General features: G+C 37.8%; 1 protein-coding gene across 7 annotated transcripts in view; it reads right to left on the reverse strand.

Annotated features, from left to right (window-relative positions):
* The window catches only part of CACNB2 (calcium voltage-gated channel auxiliary subunit beta 2), a 126,720-nt gene that overhangs the window by 2,971 nt on the left and 100,827 nt on the right, over window positions 1–22,922 (reverse strand). For 4 of the 7 annotated variants that reach the window (XM_053466152.1, XM_053466155.1, XM_053466156.1 and 1 more), the window contains 10 exons: window positions 18,828–18,950; window positions 17,094–17,230; window positions 15,753–15,829; window positions 14,049–14,182; window positions 11,714–11,794; window positions 9,406–9,464; window positions 6,901–7,010; window positions 2,475–2,626; window positions 2,077–2,172; window positions 1,375–1,560 (listed from right to left, as the gene is read on the reverse strand). In XM_053466152.1, the coding sequence (XP_053322127.1) occupies window positions 1,375–1,560; window positions 2,077–2,172; window positions 2,475–2,626; window positions 6,901–7,010; window positions 9,406–9,464; window positions 11,714–11,794; window positions 14,049–14,182; window positions 15,753–15,829; window positions 17,094–17,230; window positions 18,828–18,950 (1,155 nt within the window). Of the gene's footprint in view, window positions 1–1,374; window positions 1,561–2,076; window positions 2,173–2,474; window positions 2,627–6,900; window positions 7,011–9,405; window positions 9,465–11,713; window positions 11,795–13,891; window positions 13,912–14,048; window positions 14,183–15,752; window positions 15,830–17,093; window positions 17,231–18,827; window positions 18,951–22,922 lie in introns of all 7 variants that reach the window. The other 3 variants (XM_053466154.1, XM_053466158.1, XM_053466157.1) reach the window with 1 other exon arrangement.

The raw sequence follows: 22,922 nt of genomic DNA on the forward strand, positions 1-22,922 counted from the left end.
CCTATAATGGGGCAGACTGGGGCAATTGCCCCAGGCGGCACTTCAGAAGGGGCGGCACTTTGCCGCCCCAAGCGCTTTTTTTTTGTTTTTTTTTTTAAGCGGAGGAGAGAGAGAGGGGCACCGAGTGGTTTTCGCTTACCCGCTCGGCGCCCCTCTCTCTCTCTCCTCTGCGGCGAGTCTCCCTGTTCGGTCCCGGTGCCGGCTTGTAATGCGCTCTGCCGGAAGTGACGTCAATTTCCGGCGCTCAGCATTACAAGCCGGCACCGTGGCAGAGCAGGGAGACTCGCCGCAGGACTGTTTAAAGGTAAGAACGGGGGGGGGGGGATTGTAGATTATGCCGTCGGCGAAGTTTAAAATGCCGCCCCCCCCCGGCATCGGGGGGGGGGGCGGCGTTTTAAACTTCGCCCCAGGCGGCGTTAAGTCTTCGGCCGGCCCTGCTTACCACAAATAAATATGTACTGATAAAGGTAACAGTTAGTTATACGGCTACTTTCAGAGGTTCAGAGGAATCACTCAATCCTAGCTGTTACATCAAAGTATAATAACTTAAAAGGGAGTCAGGACACAAGGGAGACTGTATGGCGTATGGTTATTACATGTGACATAAACACCGTATCTATGCTCAATTTAAAAATAGCTTGAAGTAAAACACTGATCCAAAACATAATTGTAATTTTCTCTTCACCATCCCTTTAAGGTCATGGTCCCATTTAAAGAGCAATAGAAATAGTGAGCTCTTAAAGTTCCCTGACAGAGAATGCCAGAGGATCTTATTCTGCCCACGCTGTCAATAACAGGATTTAATTCCGCCACTGACTAAGAATCTAATTGTGCCCACGCTGCCAATGACAGAGGATCTATTTCTGCCCACGCTGCCAATGACAGAGGATCTATTTCTGCCCACGCTGCCAATGACAGAGGATCTATTTCTGCCCACACTGCCAATGACAGAGGACCTATTTCTGCCCACGCTGCCAATGACAGAGGATCTATTTCTGCTCACGCTGCCAATGACAGAGGATCTATTTCTGCTCACGCTGCCAATGACAGAGGATCTATTTCTGCCCACGCTGCCAATGACAGAGGATCTATTTCTGCCCACGCTGCCAATGACAGAGGACCTATTTCTGCCCACCCTGCCAATGACAGAGGATCTATTTCTGCCCACGCTGCCAATGACAGAGGACCTATTTCTGCCCACGCTGCCAATGACAGAGGACCTATTTCTGCCCACGCTGCCAATGACAGAGGATCTATTTCTGCTCACGCTGCCAATGACAGAGGACCTATTTCTGCCCACACTGCCAATGAGAGAATGTGTAGCCCTGCTCACTCCACCATTGCCATTACTCCTACTTTGAAACATGTACGTACCTGTGCATTGGAGCCTGAGGAAGGTGTGATGGGAAGCGTTGCTGTTGTAAGCGTGCGAGACAGTAGTGCATTCGGGGGGTTGCTGCTTGGAGGATGAGTTGCCTTCCAATAAGCTTCCAAGTAATCAGCCAGATGTTCACATGCATCTTCAAGCTGATTTTCATCCAATATCACATCAAACATTTCCTATGAAATACATTAATGCAGAAATAATCATTATTTAAATAAATCATTTAGGCTATTAACTTGCATTTTGCTTTTGCTCTCTGAGTGTCATCTGGCTCCACCAACTCCCAGCCCTTGTTCTCTATATTACGCACTTGTGGGCTAGTCTTGCACCTATTAATGCCTAACTCTACCGAATTGATCTGACAATCCAAAAAGATGCGGAAGAAGAAGGCTACAGGGGGTCAACTCTAAGAAATACCCTAGACGTGTGCATGCACTATTCTTCTTTGTGCTGCTAAAGCCAAAACTATTCACTGGTAAAGCTATATCAGGACCTAAGAGCAATGAAAATATTTATTCAACCTGAGTAATCAGCTATTCCAGAACTATTAAATGACGATTTGGATTACTATTTGGAAAGCATATTACGGCTCACGAGGCTGTGAAGTTTGGTTATGTAATATGTCAGCGAGCCCTGGTGTTAACTTATCTGTACAAATAGCGTCTAATAGTATATTAACTCTGACAACTTACTGGAGGACACTGAGCTAGCTTGTCAGCTGCCACCATTTGGACATTAAGATGTTTTGCTTGAGACTTTCCTCTTGATTTTATCAGTCTCTGTAAAACCTGCAAGAAAAACAAATATGAAGGAAAACTTACAAAATGATTGGAAGGAACTAAATATTAGCTAGAAGTAATGTGTTTCAGGTCATCAAACATACTTCTTCCTACCCAGTAGATGACACAGACTATTAATCATTAAATATTGAATGAAATTATTTGTCCCTCTGTCCCTTTACTTAACGTGAAAGTATTACCATGCGCCAGGTTACCCCAAAAACTCCCTACAGCTAAACTGTTAATTAAATTATTGAAGAAAAGGCCCCTCCTGCTCACGATCTGCAAACATAATAAAAGCATGCGTTTACCTTTGGGGAGGAAATCTTGACATAAACTATGATAGGTGCCAGGGAGGTTTTGCCGAGCTGAGTCGGATGGTTGATGGTATCTGCATCCAGAACCACAAGCTGCAAGGTCCTCGCTAGTTCAAAGATGCGTTCAATTTCACTTTGAACTTCAGCTGAGGAACGCGAGAACAAAATCATAACATTTTAACACTGAAATGCACAACATACACATATTTCTTAAATACACGGTTAGTCATTTTATTTATATGAAATAATTGTGTTAATGTAATCTTCCAAAATAATTGAAAAATATATACGGTACAATAAAATTTATTTCAAAAAAGACCTTGGAAATGTATGTGATAAACTAATACAAGAATAAGGTCTTTGCAGGTCTTACAGAGTAAGAGAGTAACATCGATCCACTTGTTTTATTTCCCTATGCATTATGATGGGTCAATCCTATCCGCAAGAAGGCCTGAGCCGGTCATGCATGCTCCACTTAATACAGAAATATTCAACTTTCCTACAGATTTCCCCTATAATGAATAAACCTCACTTAAATACAATAGGTATATGGTTTGCCTAATACCTAGCTGTGAATGCATGGAACGTTAGTATTTACATTAGTGCATGTCTGGGAGGGCTTATGGGCTACACACATTCAGTCCCTCACGTTGGCCTAATTTATCATCAGTTCAGATGATGGTGTCCAGTTGTCCTCCCAAATTTTTTATAATTTTGTTGTCCCTACCTGCCAAAATAAGAAAGATTTACTTATTGAATTTCACCAACAATCACTGTCCTCCAACCCATGCATCTAAATGGTCTGACACATTCCATGCTTTACAGCTAGACTGGCAAGGATTGGACTTGTTAACGAAACAAAAAAAAGTTGAGCTTTTTTACAATTCATTCTGTGGCTCTATCGAGCGATACATCGACGATACAATTTAGATTTTGTAATACATAGCACTAAGGCTTCTACAGCACTCTTTTTGGTGAGAATCATACCCACCAGCAAAACCTATCCAATGATCAGATATGTCGACTGGTTAATTTAGAGATCTGCAACATAGTCTACCTTATATTACAGAAATAGGAAGCAGTGTGACATACAGAACAGGACCAAAGAAGCACATCATATCTTCAAGGATTTACTTAAAGGGGATTCTATTAACACAAAGAAGTCAAAAGCAAGCCTACTTACTTAAAAATCTCAGTAAGATTTTTCATGATATCTGTCTAGATATGGATTGTTAAATATGGGTATCCAAAAAAGACCGGATCCCAGTAGTCAGATTGCTATCGCTTCTTTATATAATTTTGGGGAGTTTATAACAAATAGCTGTGCAGATGATATTGAGATGGACTGCTGTCGTGTCCTGATTTCACTGATGTGTTATCAATAAACACAAACATTTCACTTGGATATGGGTCCAACCTTGTGAGTGGTTTTAATTACTGTATCTGGATTTGTCCCGGCAGCCAATTTTGAGTATATCACGAACATTAAGAATGTGAAGTATTACTCCCTTCAAGACAGTTCGATTGGCTCCAAATGATATACAAATCCGTCCAGCCCTGAATGTCTGAAGTCAGGGCAGGACATTACAAATGCAGGTTGCTTGTCAAGCTCCATGGTGCACTTCTCTGAAATGGTTATGGATTCACGGACTGGCCACTGTGATGTTTTTGCCTAGGATGCTGCCCTGGACTCACATCCGCAGCTCGCCAACCTTACTGTTGAGTGCAGGGACATCACATCATATCCTACACTATGGAGTCCTTAAAGTATAAATGGACCAGCTAGGGAGCTCAGGGATGTCCCTTGAGTCTGATTACGGCCCACTAGACCTGTTGAACACAAACTTGGAACTGTCCTGATCAGCTGATTCATGGGTCTCTAGTGAAACATTTTGATTTCCTAGTGGAGAAAGTAGCATTTCTCTCTGCCCACTCCCTGCTCGGGTTCTTTCCCTTCCCATCCAACTTGTGGACAAGTTCAAATCACTCAATGCCCTGCCTCACAGTCTTTGTCTATGACCTCTATGACCTCTACATGAAAAGTAAAGATCTGGAATTTAAAATGTTGAACTACAATACCCACAATTCAAAGTAAATGATGGGAGTTCTAGTTATAACAGCGGTTAGGCTTACCTGTTGGTTATCCATGCCTAATTATAAAGCTCTTGACTAAGTTGTTTGCTTGTCTACTTGACAATATTTAGACATTTGCCATACATTATCGGGTGAAACCAGTTTGTTTACAGTAGTGGCAACTGGCAAAAATAGAAAATAGTCTATTTAAGTATAGCGTTGTTCTATTTGAACATTGCTATAAATAGATTTTTTTTTCTTCATAACCCAGCACTAAAATGGAACATCAAAAAATAACACGAGCAATGTAAGACGTGCACATAAATTACACAGACATGTAGAAAAACATTAGAGTCAATCACTTCACACACATGACAATGCACCGTAAACACAACGCACCCAGTACATACCAAAAACATCTGTAAAGGAAGGACCATACATGGAGGGCAGAATGGAATAAACCAAAATCATTATGGAGAAAGCATGCAGATTTTGGAAGAACACAGTGAAATGGCAACAAATGAAGGCCACTGTGTGGTCACGGTAATGTATTACTGTATATGAAGATTAATAAGGTACTGCTCTGTCTTGACACCACAACGTTCACAACTTTTTCTTATGTTTATAGCACTTTTTAGTTTAATTTATATTTGTATAGACTGTATTTCCCTAATGACCACAAAAGTGGAAAAATGTCCATAATTATCAACGGTTTCTATCCATCTTAATGTATGCCATAGAAAGGTAGCAGCTCGAGTTTTGAATTCCATTCCCTAGGCCTAGAAAGTGAGGCGTCTAAACTTCTAGTCATGCCCTATACTTGTTAAAGGAGTCCCCAAGCTTCCCTTTAAACTACGGAAAATCTATGCTTGCACATAATTAGAAATAGATATTCGAGTGTTGCTGAACAGATTTATAGGGGAAAATAACCTAATGGTGGTGCTTCCTACCATCTCAGTGCCCTAGACAGCTGCCCAATTGTCCTATAAGGTCAGGCCAGCCCTGTTGGCAAAGGAAACAAGAATATGTACGTACACTAGGTTTCAAATAGATTTCACAAGTAAACTTGGCAATATCGAATAGTATTTAATGAAATGATTAGTGCAAAAATCCTTAAACTCTGGAAGGACCATGACCCCTGGCAATCTATATATACATGAAAGATCATACTTAGATCACAGATCAAGGATTGGTTTGTGACCCTGATCATTTCAGATCAATTACCATCATGACATTCTGTTGCCATTTTGTTATTTATCCCAACAGTTTGCTTAAAACACCCTGCTGATTTTATTTCACATTGGGTTATGTCTAGACTTTACACAGTTATTTATATTCCACAAATGCATAACCTTGGGGTTATCTAGGTTAACTCTTTCAAAAACATCCCTTTCTGCATTGATCCTTATAAAGGCAAACATAAAGCTCTCAATTTCTCAAGGGAGAAACATTTTCCTAAAGATAGTCAAATGTAATCATCAGACAGATATTGAAAATGTGTTGGTCCTGTGAATAATTTATTGTGGAAATGAACTTTTAGACTACAAGATACACTGCAGAGCTAGGAGACAAGCTTTATTTATCTTCCATTTAACATGACTCCACTGCATATTAACTTAATACTTTGTCCTAATATTTGCTAATAATAACCACGTTAAATGAGCAGTAATGCTTCAATATTAATGGGTTTTATTAAAAATAAAAAGACAAATAAATATGTAAAAGTTATGGCACTGTGACAGTAAATTACAGAACACATTTAGGCCCACGCACAATATGTATATGTGATGTCACAGCTTCTTGTTAAATGGGCAATTTTGTGTCACGGTACATTCTGCGCATAGTAAGTCCGTTTCAGCCTCTTTCACACATGTAAGAGGTCAATCCAGGCCCCGCTTACACAGTCTGTCAGCAGCCCTGAAAATCAGATCAATGACTAGAACAGCAAACCGCCAACATATAAGCCTGGTAAATAGGAAGCTGTCGGCAGTCATGCCTGAAGTTCTGTCCCGTCTCTCTTAAAGGGAAGGCTGTAAGTCTCAGGGGCGCTAAGTGATAACATTTTCTTGGCTCCAAGTAATACAAGCAATAAACAAGCAATGCAAATAATTATTTAAGCTAAACAAATATTTGTGATTATATAACAGCTTTCAATAAACATATATTACAGAGATGTAACCTTGTCATGAATTTGCGCAAAAAAGAATATATATATATAGTCCCAACGTGGGACCTAAGCAAATAAGATAAATGCCTAGTGACAATATGGTTACTCCCATGTTATACGTAAGGTAGATTTCTTATACATGTAAAAAACAAAAACAAAAAAGCCAGGCCAGGTACTCACCTAAACTTGACCGTGTATTGGATCTTTCAATGATCGCATGTTTACTGGGGTTATTTAACACTGAACGTTTGGCAAGTGAGATGTCTGCAGTGACTCGTGTTATGGATATCCTGAAATGAAGGCAAATGCTATTAATATAGAATAATTCATGGAGAGGAAATATATATACTCTTAGCAAACAGGTCTGATTTAGGGCAACATTAACCAAACCTGATGACCCAGTTAATTTTGTGAGCAACCTTGTTAAGTTTAGGTACAATCTGGTAAGAGTTATTGTTGTACGAAACCAATGCCTCCTCCCTGTGCCCGGGCGAGAGGTCAGCGCGCACCTTCAGCATACATCAGGCCATCTCACAAACAGGGGAGCGGTGAGCCAGGAGGCTACCAATACTCTGCGTTGTGGCATAAAATCAGACGACCTGGTCCCTTTTCAGTCCCGCAACAACACAAGATCTTCCGAATTCAGGCCCATGTTAAAAATAACATACATAGCTAATATTAGCTACAAGGCTGTGTGAAATGCTACAAAACGGTGGCCTACATGTGTAAATAATGCCAAGCTGTACAGTTGCACAAAACTAAGCTACAGATAGTATAGATCCATCTGTTCATATTATCATACAAGTCATGTAAGATCATACAGGAATTTGGGTGTAGGCGCAGGTATCTGACAGCTCTACGTGACAGATGGAATGTGTGGCTGGAATACTAATATTTATTTAAGCCATTTCCCTTGGCAACAGTTTATTTTTTACTTGATGAACTCCAGAACGGCGTGAGCGCCCACTAAGAGTACTTCTGCTATGTCAAGAGATTGAGCTATGTTTATTAGCCAGGAAAACATAAACTGAGTTACTTTTTTATTCTTGGGAAATAATTAACTTGATAAACATAACAAGAGCACCTCAACATAGTCACATACTTTGACTCTAAAAGTAACAAGATGCTTTCAAAGAAATACTATAAAGAGTTGTCTGTTCCACAGAACATTGTGTACATCAGCTGCAAAATTCCTTAAAGTACAGCAATTTCTATGTGATATCGTTATCTATAATGTGTCAGAATTGTCTATTTATATTTTATTGCGATCAGGTTTTCCTAGATGAGTAAATTCCACCTGGCCTTCAAGCTTGAAAATAGGTGGGCTCACCAAATACGAGTCCTGGTTAGCTAAAGGGGCAGAGGTGGGGATGCAAGAATATTCAAGGCTCTAAAAAGCTGTTTGTTGCTTCTTCTTGTTATAAGATGACTGATGCGTTTTGTAGTTGTGATAGATTTGTTATGTTCCCAGGAGTAGAACATTACAGATCCAGGAGATCAGATTTTAATATGAAAAAGGAGAACAGTCACATTAACCCCAAGCTATTTTGCTGTATGAGGCATTGCCTTCCAAATGCTGCACCATATGCTCTCGGGTATTCATGAGGATAACATTGCAAATGACTTGCAGGCTATAAAAGTCTATGGAGCACAGGAGCATTACAATTTCTTACAAACACCAGGACAAAACAATAACAATGACAACACAAGTGTTACCTGTTTATATCACCGGTTTATATATAAATGTGACAATTCCCCTTTAAAGATCTTGCAAGCACAGATGACAGCCTGTAATACTGAGGTTGGCACCACAATTTGTGGTGCTCGTTTCCCACCATTGCCCTCCATTGGTGGAATGAACTGTCCACTGCTGGAGGAGCAAGGCCAATTGGAGAGATCTTCTTCTTACTGAGGTCGAGCTCAATTCATGCAGACCTTCACTTCAGTGCTATCTCATGCTGTGTGTGTCGGTTATCGATGTTAAGCAATGGGATACAATGTAATTTCCTGGCACTCAGCACTGAAGCTTCATGCAACTGAAGAAAGCTCTGAAGTCACGGTCTGTAGGAACATTGTGCTCCCACCACAGGACCGCCAGGGTTTAAAGCAGAAGGGAAAGAGATTGAGAAATTAAAGGAGGAGAGTGATAGAAAAAAGGAGGAGAGAGTGAGAAAAATTGGCAAAGAGAAAAGTAAGAGAACGAAAATTTACAGAGAGAGGTAAGAGAATAGGAAAAGAAAGAAAGGAAGAAATGAAAGGAAGGGAAGGAAAGGCGAAAGGAAAGAAGAAAGGAAAGAAAGAAAATATGAAGGGAAGTTTATGCTTGGGCAAGTGTATGCTAGGGTGTCTGTGTGTGAATATGTGTCTGTATGGGCATGTGTAAATGCAAGAGTATATGTGTAATATAAACAGATTACTTCTGTTTCAGGCCTTTGTAACTGAAATAAATGATCACTTTTTAACCTAGAGGAACTATTTATAAAAAAAATAAAAACATGTCCTTTAAAAATGTGTCAGTTTGGGCTTTCTCAAAGTGGAAACCGATTCAATTTAGGTAGATACACTGGGAGGGTGTAGAGGATTCGGCAGTGCTACACAGAATTATTATTCTACATCATACATTATGTCAGTATGTAGAACATTATATACTGTATATAAAGTAATATGTATATAAAAACAACTTACCGCCCTTCAAATCTGTGTTTTAAAAAATCGAATAATGCCTTTTGCATCATATCAGTAACCTATGAGAAAAAAGTTTGCGTTTTTAGTCATAAATATCACTTTGAAGCCCTTTCTGAAATAACACTACTACCACATCTAGGAACCCTCAGTGTTTGACCTCAGGCAGTTCACAGGGTCGTACTGTCTGGAGCTGACCATTCCTATTCTACATTGGTGTGATTACTTATAAGACTCTGTATTGGTGCTTTTGCTAGAATGGTATGCTTGATATCCCTGCTTGAATGCAGGGGACTCACTTAAGTGTATCTTTAAATAATGACAAGCCAAGGTTTCCATCAGGACCAGAATTAAATCTATTTGGTTAACAAATTTGGTGAGTCTCAGGGTTAGCTCATTTAGAAAGTTCCCAGGTATGACTACTACTACTACTGCTATTTTTCTCATCATGATAGAAGGATTTATCTCCCATTTGAGGCATTATTTTCTTCCCCCTCCAAGTGTCTTGTTATGATTTCTGAGATCGAGATAGATTCCGCTATCCTGCAAGTACAAAGCTGAAAGTAAACTAATTGGCAATGCCTACTTCTACATATTGGAAACATGGATTGGCAATTTTCCATCAATTAATAGAATTTAGTCTACAGTCTGATTACTTTTATCCCATGAGCACTCATGAGTAATTTATATATGTTATTTCATTTTGTGACAACAAATAGTTTAATTTAGGTAGAATTTAGGGTTACATATAATTCAAATGCTTTTAAATTAATTATTACACTAGTAGATTGCAAATAATTAAAAGGTAGAAAATGAATTGTAACGTTGAACACTGTTATTGCACATTTTTAAACAATTTCTGAATTAAATTCTGAATTAAGTTACACCCCACTAAGGGCTTTATATTATTTTTGTAATCTATAGCTAGGAAAACAGTTTTTTTTTATTATTTATATTTTATTCCCCTTTATTGTGCTGAATCCCTCAACATCTCAGAATGCCGCAATTTGGTCTCTTGCATTGACTGGTCTGAGGGTTTGGGATTTGATTGAAAGTGATTATATATTTATAGACACGTGCGCCTTGCTTTTTGGAGGGTGCATAACAATGGACAGAGAGACGGACATTTTTGAACCAACTGAAACATTTTTCTTGAACTTTACATTAAGAGAAAACATTGCAGCACATAATAAGATGGACTTCTACTCCGATCATTCTCAGCCAGTGAAGAGGGGGCAGTTCTTCAAGGAAAAAGGCAAGGCCCTAAGGCTAGGTTTCCACTTGGGTTTTTGTCCTGCGTTTTTTTCTTGATGAAAAACGCCAGGAAAAACGCCAAGAAAACTGCCACTGCATTGGAGTTTTTTCTGGCGTTTTAGCCTTTCTGTGGAAATTGCTTTTTTTGACCTTAGGCAGTTTTTCCAGCCTTTACAAGTTAGAAGTTTCACCCAGCTAAAAGGGATTATGATAAATGGCAAGTATCTGCCCTCTCCTGATGTCATTTACTTGGTAGACCCTTTTGTCTCTTTTCTGTGGTTTGTAAGGCATGCTTTATTTCGAATGTCTGCTCCTCTGGGAAGATTGGCCCCAAATGATGGTGCAAATTGTTTGCTGTTGCTTTTGGCACGCAGGATCCAGTTGATGCGTCGGGTATGTTTGTTTGTAATGGCATGTTTGTTCCAAATGGTGTAAAATTCAATATGAACCAGTCCAGGACTTTGTTTTGTGTGAAACTGTTTGTTTTCAGCCTATTTCTCGTAGGACACACAGATACTGGGTCCATCCTCTGCATTGTAACTGTGGAAAAAACGCCATAAAAAACGCCAAGGCAATAAACCCACATGGCTTTTTCATGGCATTTTTTCTCTCCCATAGACTTCTATTAGAGAAAAACGCCAAGATTTCCTTGCAAAAAACGCCAGAGTGTCAACATGCTGCGATTTTGAAAAACTGCCACAGAGCCCAAAAAAGCAGAAAAACGCCAAAGAGGACTGAAAAAACGCCAAACAGAAAAACGCCAAGTGGAAATGGCATTTTGCGATTTCCTATTGAAGAACAGCTAACATCTGGCTGCAGCCGTTTTTCACTAAAAAAACGCCAGGTGGCGCTATTGGCGTTTTTAGCAAAAAAAAACCAAGTGGAAACCTAGCCTAAGGGTCAGAAACACGTGCATCTCAATCTGGGATGGCTAATGTATAATGTCTGCCGAGATCATCATAAACTTATCACCCCTTAAGAACAATCTCATGGCACTTAAAGCATTGGTTGCCCTTATTATACTAAAAAAGCCCTGTAACATGAAAGGGTGTCTTACCTCATAGCCTTTTAAAGATGGCCCCACTAAAACTACTGGTCTCATTGAAGGCACTACATCATACGGGGGGACGTGTTCTGTCTGTACAAAGAAGAGAAAAACAGTTTCACTGTGAGTTAAACTAATGTATAGCAATGAGTAACTTATATTTTGTGAGGTTTGTCTTAATGCAGGATTCTGTTTTGAAGTTTGAAGAAACCCAGTGCCTTGCCAAAGTTATGCTTCTCTAAATAAGATGTTTACCTTACAAATCTTTCTATACGAAATGTTTTTAGTATTGGTGACCCTGGAATGCTACGTGCCAGTTACAAAGAAGTGATTCTACCTACCAATCACTTATAGCTGCGTTTCTTAACATCCAACACCCAACAGTTATATCTTTCATTAACACGAGACATCAACTTATCTGAAGAGATCCTGAAAACTTGTGTTGCCGGAGCAACAATAAAGCTTTCATTTACTCTTTCTGGTCAAAATAGGTCCTGTTTTCTTTTTTTTTCTAGCAATTGTGTGCTTATCCCTGTCAGAAGGAATTAACCGGAAGGAATCCTAGGGTCCTATAAAGTCCTAATATGTAATCTATCAAACTACTTTCCAATTTACCGACTTTAATTTGCAGAAAACCAATTAAAAAGTTGGTTAGGGTTACAACATATTCAGTACCGTAACACAACATTACTATGAGTTTACACAAAGGGTTATCACTGGGTGCAAACATAGAATTTCATAGCAGATAAGAACCATTCAGCCCATCTAGTCTGCCCATGTTTCCTGATGTAAAGACCCTGACCTTAATCAGTCCTTGGTCTTGACTTAGATTAAGAATAGCTTTAGGACCATTACTGTATTAGCCCTACCACTTCTGAATTGAGGCTGTTCTATTTATCTACCACCCTCTTGGCAAAGGAAAGCGTTCTTACATTACATCTAAACAGTTTGGGGGGGAAATCCTGAAGGTGTTCCTACCATGTGATTATAGTTAGGCTACATTTCATCGACAAAATACCAAAAAACAGAGATTTGGAAACTAATAAACCAATCTGACAATGTATTCTGTAATTAAAGCTTTAAATTCTAGTAGTAAAACAAAAATGGTTAATTAACATTAAATTACAGGTAGACAATTAAATGTGTGTTAAGAAAATAGACAAAGACAAACATGAAAAACAGCATAACGTGTTACTAAGCACACAAAGCAATGATAATAATTGATCTAAGTTCAGTTCAAGTTGGTTTCTCGTCTTGAGATAGAGCTTCGTAAGCCGTAACCAGCTGATTTATACAATGCTTCATGAATTGACATATTTAAAATGTTTTACATATAACTGAATCTAACTGCGTTTAAGAAAGTCTTTGTTCTCTCCATGCACTCAATCAAGAAACTTTCCTGAAAAATTATTATTTTTAAAAATCCATTTTTTAATAAATCTATATTTATGCATATCTGATCTTATATCTTGTGATTGTGATTCCATTCTAATTCACTGACCAATAAATACATGAATTCATGAATAAATAAGTACAAAGATGTTTGCAGCCAAAAGGATACAAGTGATTCTGTGCTAAGGACACTACTTTTCGGAATGGTTTGTGTAGCTTTATAACGCTTTCCCTACCTAGTCTACATCAGCATGGTACGCTCTATGAAAGGTAGGACACAATCTCTGATACATGGAGCCTTTATTTGATTCATGTGAGCATATATAAAGTCCAGGAAACTTTAAAGTATTAAAATGCACTAATTTTAAGGTTATATGAAAAATTAGATCAAATGAAAATAAACATATTTATTAATTAAAACCTACATTATGTCTCAAGTTGCCACAGACATATATATATATATATATATATATATATATATATATATATATATATATTGAAAGCCTACATTGCTGGAGGATCCTTACCACCCACTTATTGTATCTTTAAATTCTTCCTATTGGAAGTAAGCATTGTATAAACCAGGGGTTCTCGAATCTTTCTTCACGTAGCATTAGCACTCAAGATTTGAGTGATATCTAAAAATGCATACATACGAGATTGCTACCAGTATTGGCCGTATTTTTCAACCGATAGCTACCAAAATCTATCATGCTAATGCCACATGGGTTTAGGTTTCTGATTCACCGGTATCAACCATGGCAAATGTTGCCAGCGGCAAGATAAACGTAAACTTACCGATTTTTGTTTCTGTTTAGCTACAAGCAGCATGGAAAAGAAACAAAGAACAAACAAAGCATGCATGTTATTGACATCCCAAAGGACACAGACATTTAACAGGACTTGCAATGTGGCGAAGAGCAGTGGAACGCGTGGGGTGCTTCGAGATGGTTACCTTCTTAAAAAAGGGCATTCGTTTCTCTTTGGAGAGAGGTGATGTTACACTGTTTGCACTGGGTTTAGGGGACCGATGGTTGGCTGGAATGTCAATCTCTTCTGCCTCTAAGCCAGTGGCATCTAAGTCTATAGCTATATATATAAAACCGTGCACAATTATCAGAAGGATGATTAAGTAGGATGCAGGTTACAGGCATATAAAATATAGTCACCCAAAAGCAAATGCATAATGAAAAGAAAAACCTGCAAGGAAAAACAGTTAAAGAATAATGTTCAACAATAAGACAACAACAAAAAAGGAATGCGCATAACTCTTTAGCTTTCTGTTTTTTCTGATCACAGCACTGCTTATTGAAAATTGACACTTAAAGTGTTCGATTACACTACATAAAGCAGCAGACATCATTGGATAATTATATATATATACTTTACTACGATCTACTTCTCCCTTGATTCCCCAACCAACCTTGAGGCTGTCGACCGAGATCTGCTGGCTACTCGCTTTTCCATGTAAAAAATGTCTGATTTCATGTAAAACCAGTTTTAATTATATATAATCCTTCAATAACCAATCTCTGATGGGTATAAAAGTGAATCCCAGATACCTTATCTCATTTAGACATTTACCTCGAGTAAGACTTGAAGGTGCAAAATTTGAAAAAGTAATCATATCACCATAACAACTAAACAACCACACCAGTTTTCAAACTTTGTACCAAAATAACTTTTCAGACTAAACCAGCTCAAAGGCCAGACGGGTTATGGCAAGACAACCGGGGCTCGATTTAATAACCCGTCAGAATCCTAAATTGGTGTTAATGATGGTAACGCTGCATTTAATGCAATAAAAAACAAAGGTAATTGGTTGAAAGGTAAGTAAGGGCAGTACTGTATCATGTATGATGATGAATTGGATGACATGTAGAGATACAGACTCGCTCTCACGGCCCTGTTTTTTTTACTTTTAAAGGCCTTGACATATCTATGTCAAGGTTAGTGAATAGGTAGTTCATCATTGAAGGTGTTCAAGAGCTACCCTCTGTCCCCATCATGTCTATTTAGTTGTTTTAATGTAAAGTTTGTTTGTTGGAATGTAAACGTTCAGCATCAGATTTTTATTTTTATTAACATGTTACCGTAACAGATTTCTAGGTTTTACTTTTTAAAAAAAAATTAAAAAAAACAGTCTGTTTTGTGTGTAGCAACATCACGAGCTGCTCTTCCATAAGACAAAATGAAATATGGGATCAGAGGCTACAAATTGTGATCATATACTGGGAACCATATAAACCGTGCCAGAACAGGAAAATCATCAAAATCATTGTTATATTTGCTTTGCTGTCTTCTATAAGCATTGCATTCGGTTATGGATAAAGCATGCATGCATTAGATTTACAGACAATCATAGTTATCACAGGTCTAATAATCTGCAGTAGTTATGTTGACTAAACTTGAAAATGTCTGAACTTGATTGCTGGGTCCTATAAATAAAAGTTTACAGTGTGACATATTTTGGTCCTCCAAAATCTATATTGGATGCGGTCCTTCCACCTCCCAGCGTTTAATCTTTGCCCCTGGTTCTTACATTTTTTAAAACCAAATCACTTCCCATTGGGGAAGAGTTATTTATCATCTGTCATGTGTCTGATTCAATTGGAGTCAGCGAAAACCAAAAATCAAAAAAGCATTAAAATTTCCTTACCAGAAGACGGCGGAGTTGATCTTCTAGAGCTAGGTACCACATCACCCAAACTGGAAGATGAATTTCCCCCGGCTTTACTGAGAAACACACAGAGATAAACACATTGTAATGTAATCAGTTCTCAGTATTTAGTGGAGCTCTTTTATCTATTGATGTCTTGTCGGATGGATAGCCCATTTTGTCTTGGACATCATTTGCGGAGCTGCGTGAAAGAATGTGGCCATGTCCAAATATGCAGAAAGCATCACTTTCTACCCCAGGGAAATTCTTGTGGGAAAGGCCTTGTTCCCGTGTCTATGATCAAAATCAATAATTTGCAAAAATCTTTCTAATTTACCAGCACATAAAAATAAGGTTTTGTGGCAGACTATGAAAAGAAAAATCTGGGAGATCCCAGCAACCGAGATTTGTAACACGCACAATTAAAAAAAAAATCCACTGAAAAAAGACCAAAATATTATGCAAAATAATTGCTCTGTTACATTACACAATCATAAAATACAGCTGTAACATATCCACAATGAATGTCCTGAACAAGACTAAAATACGATACTTCAAAGCATTTGCAAAACAAAATAAAGAGTACTGAAAGATTGCCAATTTTTACAGAGCATTTATGACCTTGTGATCAAAAACAAACATATTTCTGGGAAAACCAAATCGCATTGAGCGAGTCTTTATTTGTATAGTTATAATAACTATGTAAATGTACTAGAAGTGCTTCCTTTTCAAATAGATTTCCTCTTTTAATCTTGGGACGTATGATGATATACAGTATCTATAATCAGAAATTACTATTTGTTGATGAGCTCTAATTAGAAATACATTATAAAGAACGATCCAAAATACTCTTCCAGAAAAAGCTAATTCTATGCCATTTAGGTGTACGGTACCAGATCCAGTATAGGGAGCAGCGAGCTCCTAGTGGGAACTGAGAGCTCCTAGTGGGCCGGCAAAGGAAATCAATGGCCTCACTTGAAACTGGCCTGTTCATTCTTCAGGGCATATTTTACTAGTATGTGTGTATATTCCAATTATCAATAAACTGTGCGTCTGTACAATGTATCTACTGAACTGCTCTACGACTCCAACAGATCTGTACACTGGGCACAAAGTGCTGCAGGGTTGCAATAAACAGATATAATTTACAAAATGTAGATGCAACGTACAAATAACTATAAAAAAAACTCTTTAAATTAACTTTTCTTGAGATGTTAATTAAAATTAAGAAAAAAATGATAATTTCCCTACTTTCCGTAAAAATAAATAAAATGTAAAAATAAATTTAAAAAAAGTATTTATATATATATATATATATATATACAGTTTGTATTTCCTTACCTGGTGTAGAACTTCCCCTGTTTTGTTTTTTGTTCGTGCTGTAGCCTCATATTTTCTAGTTTAACGGGACTAGGGATAAATCCTATTTCACATCCTTCTTTTACGAGTCGTCCTATCCACCAGTCATTGTTAAATTTCTAGGAATAAAATAAATGCTGTCACCTCTCAGCAATAAATTACTGATCTGTATTTGTTACTTTGACATAACCAACCTTTGACTGAAAAAAACAAATCCTGTAGCTGGCATTTCTTAAGATAAAACTCTTAAACTTTGCTAAAAAAATAATAATAATAATAAAAAAAAAATCCCATAGCGGGCCTCTAATAAGAGATTGATGAAAACCGGCTAAAGGCTGCATTGGTTTTTCATCTTTTATAAGGAAGTTTTTCAGATGTTTGCTATATAGACAATTATGTATTTGCCCGCCATCCCTCCATTCACTGTCCTTACTTTTGGCCTAGGCCAGAATACATCATTGTATATAGAATGAGAATATTTGTACTTTGGTGATAATGGTTACAGCTGAACAATAGGCTGTCATCGACCTTCTCATTATCTAGAGCCACATGCTGTTCAGGTTAGAGGAGAAACGTTATTAAATGGGTTTCGTAATACAATCAAATGTATGTAATTTTTCAGGCAGAATGTGTGCAATCTGAAAAAAAAAATACTGACGGGTGCATCTGCTCCATGAACCTTCAGTTACAACAATGCTTTAAACAACGAGAAGCTGCAATTACAATTTACACAGCAGGACTTTATTTACAAGACGTAATGCTTTTATTGTGAACTAATAATGGAGAGGAAATGAAAAGCCAATAAAATATTTATCTATTTTCCTAATGTAATAGTAAATTTTATTCATTAGAAAAAAAAATGAGCTGACCTATGGGTGAGTGCACATCCTCTGGCATTCCCTGCATATTTCATTGGAACCCGTGCCTCCACGGACCTTGTAAAGCGCCTGCACAGACTGGTTAATCATTGCTTGCCCAACCAAAAAGCCACTGTGTTAATTTTTGTTATGGGGAGGAAATATTCATCAATCCTGAGTGTTCACGTTTCAGCATTAATATTAAAGTAGGCACATTTTTGGATGACATGTTGATGAAGATGAAAACAATTGCCTGTTATCAGGGCTGGTTCTAGACCAAATGGCACCCCAGGAAGGAACACTCTTTGGTGTTTTCTCATTTTAGATAACATTATGTTTGGACACATTTATTGTGCGTTTTAAGCACATTTTAATCATTTTTTTGTTGCTTCATTGAGGCTTTTTTAGCTTAACAATGCAGTCACATTTGGAGCGCCTATAAAGAGGGGCATCACGGGAGGAAAGAGTGGCACAAAGGTTTCAGACTCAATTGAGTGAACTGTCTCTAGTATAGTGGCCCAAGAGCTGACACCATTTCAGGTGAATACATTTAAGAAGAATACTGTATGCCATTGCCTGGAACCCCATGATTCAGGCAAGCTTGTTGTATGTGTTCCGTGTAAGAGAAATCCAAATAGGTTTCCTTTTCACATGTTCTCAGGCTGTATAGCCCATGATTCTTGGCAAACAATTGGCACACTCAAGGCATGTAAAGAGTTGCAGTTCCACAACTGGAGGGCTAACTGTTAGTTACCTCTAGTATATTTGCTCCTAGATGTGTGCTTTATGCAACATGATGCCAATCCAATTTCACACTCAGATGTTCGCATTGTTACATTACATATTATTACTTTCTTACTTCTTTGACATGCAAAAAGTCTTTAGCCTCGAACGAAATGGCCATGCCAGGGACAGGGACATCGTCATCATGAGCTGAGCTGTAGCCAACATTCGTCCGAACCGCAAATGCAACAGGCTTGGTCTGAAATAATAAAGAAAGAGAAATCCCGTTGTTTTAAAATAGCATTGCATTTTTATTACTTTCTTGTATAAGCAGGTGAGCCACGATTAAAAAAAAAGAATTCACCGTTCTAGAAAAATGACTCCCTTTCACGTTATGCCACTTTCATAATCCTAATTAATTAACATCCATTTCAATTTTTAAATTATATCCCTTGGTATGTTTCCAACAAGATCCTTGTTTGAACTTATTCACAAATCTAAATTGAATGTTTAAAGTGAGGCAGAAATAAAACATTTTCATAGGAAATCTTTTTTCACACCGTTCATTTTCTATAAGATACTTTTGGACTTCTAAATGGTATTTTGTTGTTCCTAATATGATAAAAAAGCAGAATAAACAGTGTTATAATTAAGTCCCTGCCAAATAAAACACCTAATCAATAAACTCCCTGGAGACGTTCTTATTATATATTCACACATTTTGTATCTTCTTCTACAATCCAAACATTGTAGAAAATGGATATGGATAAGTACTAGTCTTGAAACACATAAATAACTTGTATTATTTGTCAGGAAGCATATTTCTAATGCATTGATAGGTAAAGTAACCAAGCTAAGGTGTCTAATACTAAGCTTTATGGAAGACCCCGTTGACTATGAGGATTTACCAGAATGTCCACCACAAATCCTATTGCTGGCTACACCTATTTCAATGAACCACGTGGTTTCCAAACACCTGTTGGACGATAATGGACTTCTAAGTTCTAAATATAGGACACTAGACAAGGGGCTATCTGTTGATTCTTAATATAGATCACAGGCTAGAAGAACAAACTTACCTGCTCAAACACACAGATTATAACACAGGTCGCCCTACTCTTTTCTGGAGTATGTAGGGACACTATTTCATCTGAAGGTCACCAGAGTAATACACGTGTGAGCTCCACTCAACAAGAAACTATCTAATTTGCATTCATGGGCACAAGATGAAACTAAAAAGGTGACGAGACAAAGGCATTACATATATAACTGTTCCATTCCAAATGCTAATAAATTACACACTTCTCATGAGTCAACGTGTTGAAGGTTGTTTCCGACTTCTTCTCGCACACATTGTAAATGCAATATGTCTGATGATAACAAATGATGGCTTTTTTTTGTGTTTCTCCAAGTAGATACTGTCCTTTTAAAAAGAAGAAACCTTTCGTAACATGCGGTATAAAAACATGATCATCCCTACCAAATTTGGAAATGCTGGTCTTCCAAAGCATGCTAGTGTTAAAGAGAGGAATCTGTTACTGGAGATCACACCGTAACAGCAAAAATGTTTATGATATACTGCCAGATTGCTTCACTAGAGATCATAGTGAATATGTACAATGTACATTATCAACAAGATAACAATTATAAAGCTTCATAGATTACATGGGAATATAATACAGGATCAGTGGTGGATGAGTACATTGGTGGTAGACGAATTTATTCAGGAATAAAGCCAAAAATAGTTAATATGCTTAAAAATAATATTGTAAGCAGTGTATTTTAGTTATTTTTGTCATTACATTTTCTGCTTTTTACTGAAAGTCAACAATCCTTTACCAAAGCTATGACTGGGATAAAATGTTCCGCAGGAACGGGAAAAGAGGACATGATGTTAGGAATGAATAGAAAAAAATTACTAGACTTTGAGCCTTATTTTAAAATCTCTTTTTTATTATATAAAACCAGTCAAACAGTAGGTGTTAGAACAAGTGTATCATGCCCCAGGCACCCCATTTTAGGAGGCACAGTTTACTTCTGGGGCTTAAATCTCTTTTTCTATGACCGGGTAACCAGATGTCCTTGCTTTCAGGGGAATGTTCCCTGATTGATGCTTCTGGTTCTAGTTTCTATTTGTCTCACCTAAACACCCCTAAGATACATTATATTTCAAAACCAATTTTGAAATGTTGCTTTCAATGACCTAACTTACCACAGGCAATCACAGGCGTTGTAAAAATCCTCACAAGCCCATTGATGTAATTAAATACTACCATTAAAAATAACATCAGTGATTCTTAATGTGATACAAGATATAATTATTTACGTCTATATCTCAGACAAAAGAAGTTGATTTCTGATTACACCTTCTTAATTATGAACAGCATTCACTCCATGAGATACAGCATATCTTTCATGCTTATTTACCGATAACTTGGAAGGTTCATGTAAAGATGTAAAAATCCCTTCTATTTATGAAGGCGTGTTTATACAGAGAAGACGAGTACCTCAGCTCATCTCCTATTTGTATTTGCATCTAAATACACACAACAACACCCAAAAAGACCAGGCTTTCTATCCAAATGGGAAAAGAAACATTTGGAACTTGCTACTGATGGAACAAATCACAGCAAAAATACAAAATCATAAGCCTATGGTCCAGGCCATATGGGACCCCTGGCTCACAACATTCCCAACAACTCAGGGGGCTCACACTCGTCTGTATGCAAAGTTTGTGCTCCAAACTAAACAGTATCATGGTCAAATCCTTCTGTCCTTCTTTCTTTATCTTCTTATGTCTTCCCTTTGTTATCCATTTTTTTTAATTTTCATTCTTATTTCTTTTACATATATTATTTTTCTTATGCTTTATTATCGGCAGAAAATGTAATGACATGCTGGTCTTCAAATGTTAACAATTACCTAAAAAGCTGTAAACGATGGGTTTTTCCAGATGATTTCTAGTAGGGTGTTGAGGCATGAACATAGCATGTATAATATCGCACGCGAACAATGGATTCTATTGTTACTTTATGTTATTGTAACCCATGCTTCCATGACATCGTGACTGCGGAAATCGTGTAGATGTACTCAACAACATGTGACCTGTTTACACTTTATATGGTGATATGTCATGCCAAATAAAAAATCATTCAAACTAAAAACATGTAAAAATCTGAGCAGCTTATTCTTGGAGTCGATTGTTGGGATGTTCTACAGTCTTAAAATAGATTAAATGTCTAAATCAATTAAATAAAAACCCGTCGATAAGTCGCAAAACTGCATAAAATGCCCTGTCCGTAGCGATCCTTTTTTTACCCCCTCACCCTTAATTATTTGAAAGTTAAGGTATATCATCAATCTAAATCTCGTATGTAGTCATACTTTCTATCAGTACAGTTTAGTACAATTCATTAGGCTTTGAAGCAGGGGATAAAAACTTAAATAACTAGAGCTCTTGTAAAAGTGTGTAGGGAGGGTGGCTCAGAGGGCAAGTAAACCCAAGTGGACCCCAAGATCCTACCCTGTTTGAAGAATTAGGCAAGTGCCCCCTGCCCGGCCCACCTCGTATATCAATGTATTTCACTTTCACTCTTTAGTGCTTTTCCAGTTTATAAATATACGCTGGTCTAAATCTTTAATTTTCCCATTTCATCTATAAATGAATTAGGTAGTAGATTAATGTGCCTAAAGAACAGTAGACTATTTTCTGTCTATAAAAAAACAAACACAGAGAAGTACATTTATAAACTGGAATTGCAAAATGCAAACATGTTGATTTTTGTCCAAGGAGCCAGAGAGGCATTGCGAGGTTTCAGCTCATAAATATTTAGCTTTTTGCTTAAATCTAATTGTGGCAAGGCTCAGATGGAAAAGACGTTCCACAAATTCAGTCTGCCAAAGTTTGATTGCATTAGAAGTTTCACTAATTTCTCTGGCTCCCAAGAGGCTGACCAATTAAGTTTCAGAGAAAAAGGTCATAATTTTCTTCGCAATGGGAAGCTGGTTAATGTTGCAGTGATGGGGTTAATTGCCATACCAGGGGGCTTCCAGGGTATACTATCACAGAGCCCGTCATTTTCTAGGGCATTGGTCCTGCCAGCGAGGGAGTATGATTTCCGTACATTGCGGGACCCGATCGGATTGGCGCTTTGTGGGGCAGGTGAGAGGTTTGGACCCATCAGAATGCCGGGGTTTGGGGCAATTGATCCGAGTGCTCCAGGGCTACTCA

The sequence above is a fragment of the Spea bombifrons genome, chromosome 5 (assembly GCF_027358695.1).
Source record: "Spea bombifrons isolate aSpeBom1 chromosome 5, aSpeBom1.2.pri, whole genome shotgun sequence".
In the NCBI taxonomy this organism is placed as follows: domain Eukaryota; kingdom Metazoa; phylum Chordata; class Amphibia; order Anura; family Pelobatidae; genus Spea; species Spea bombifrons.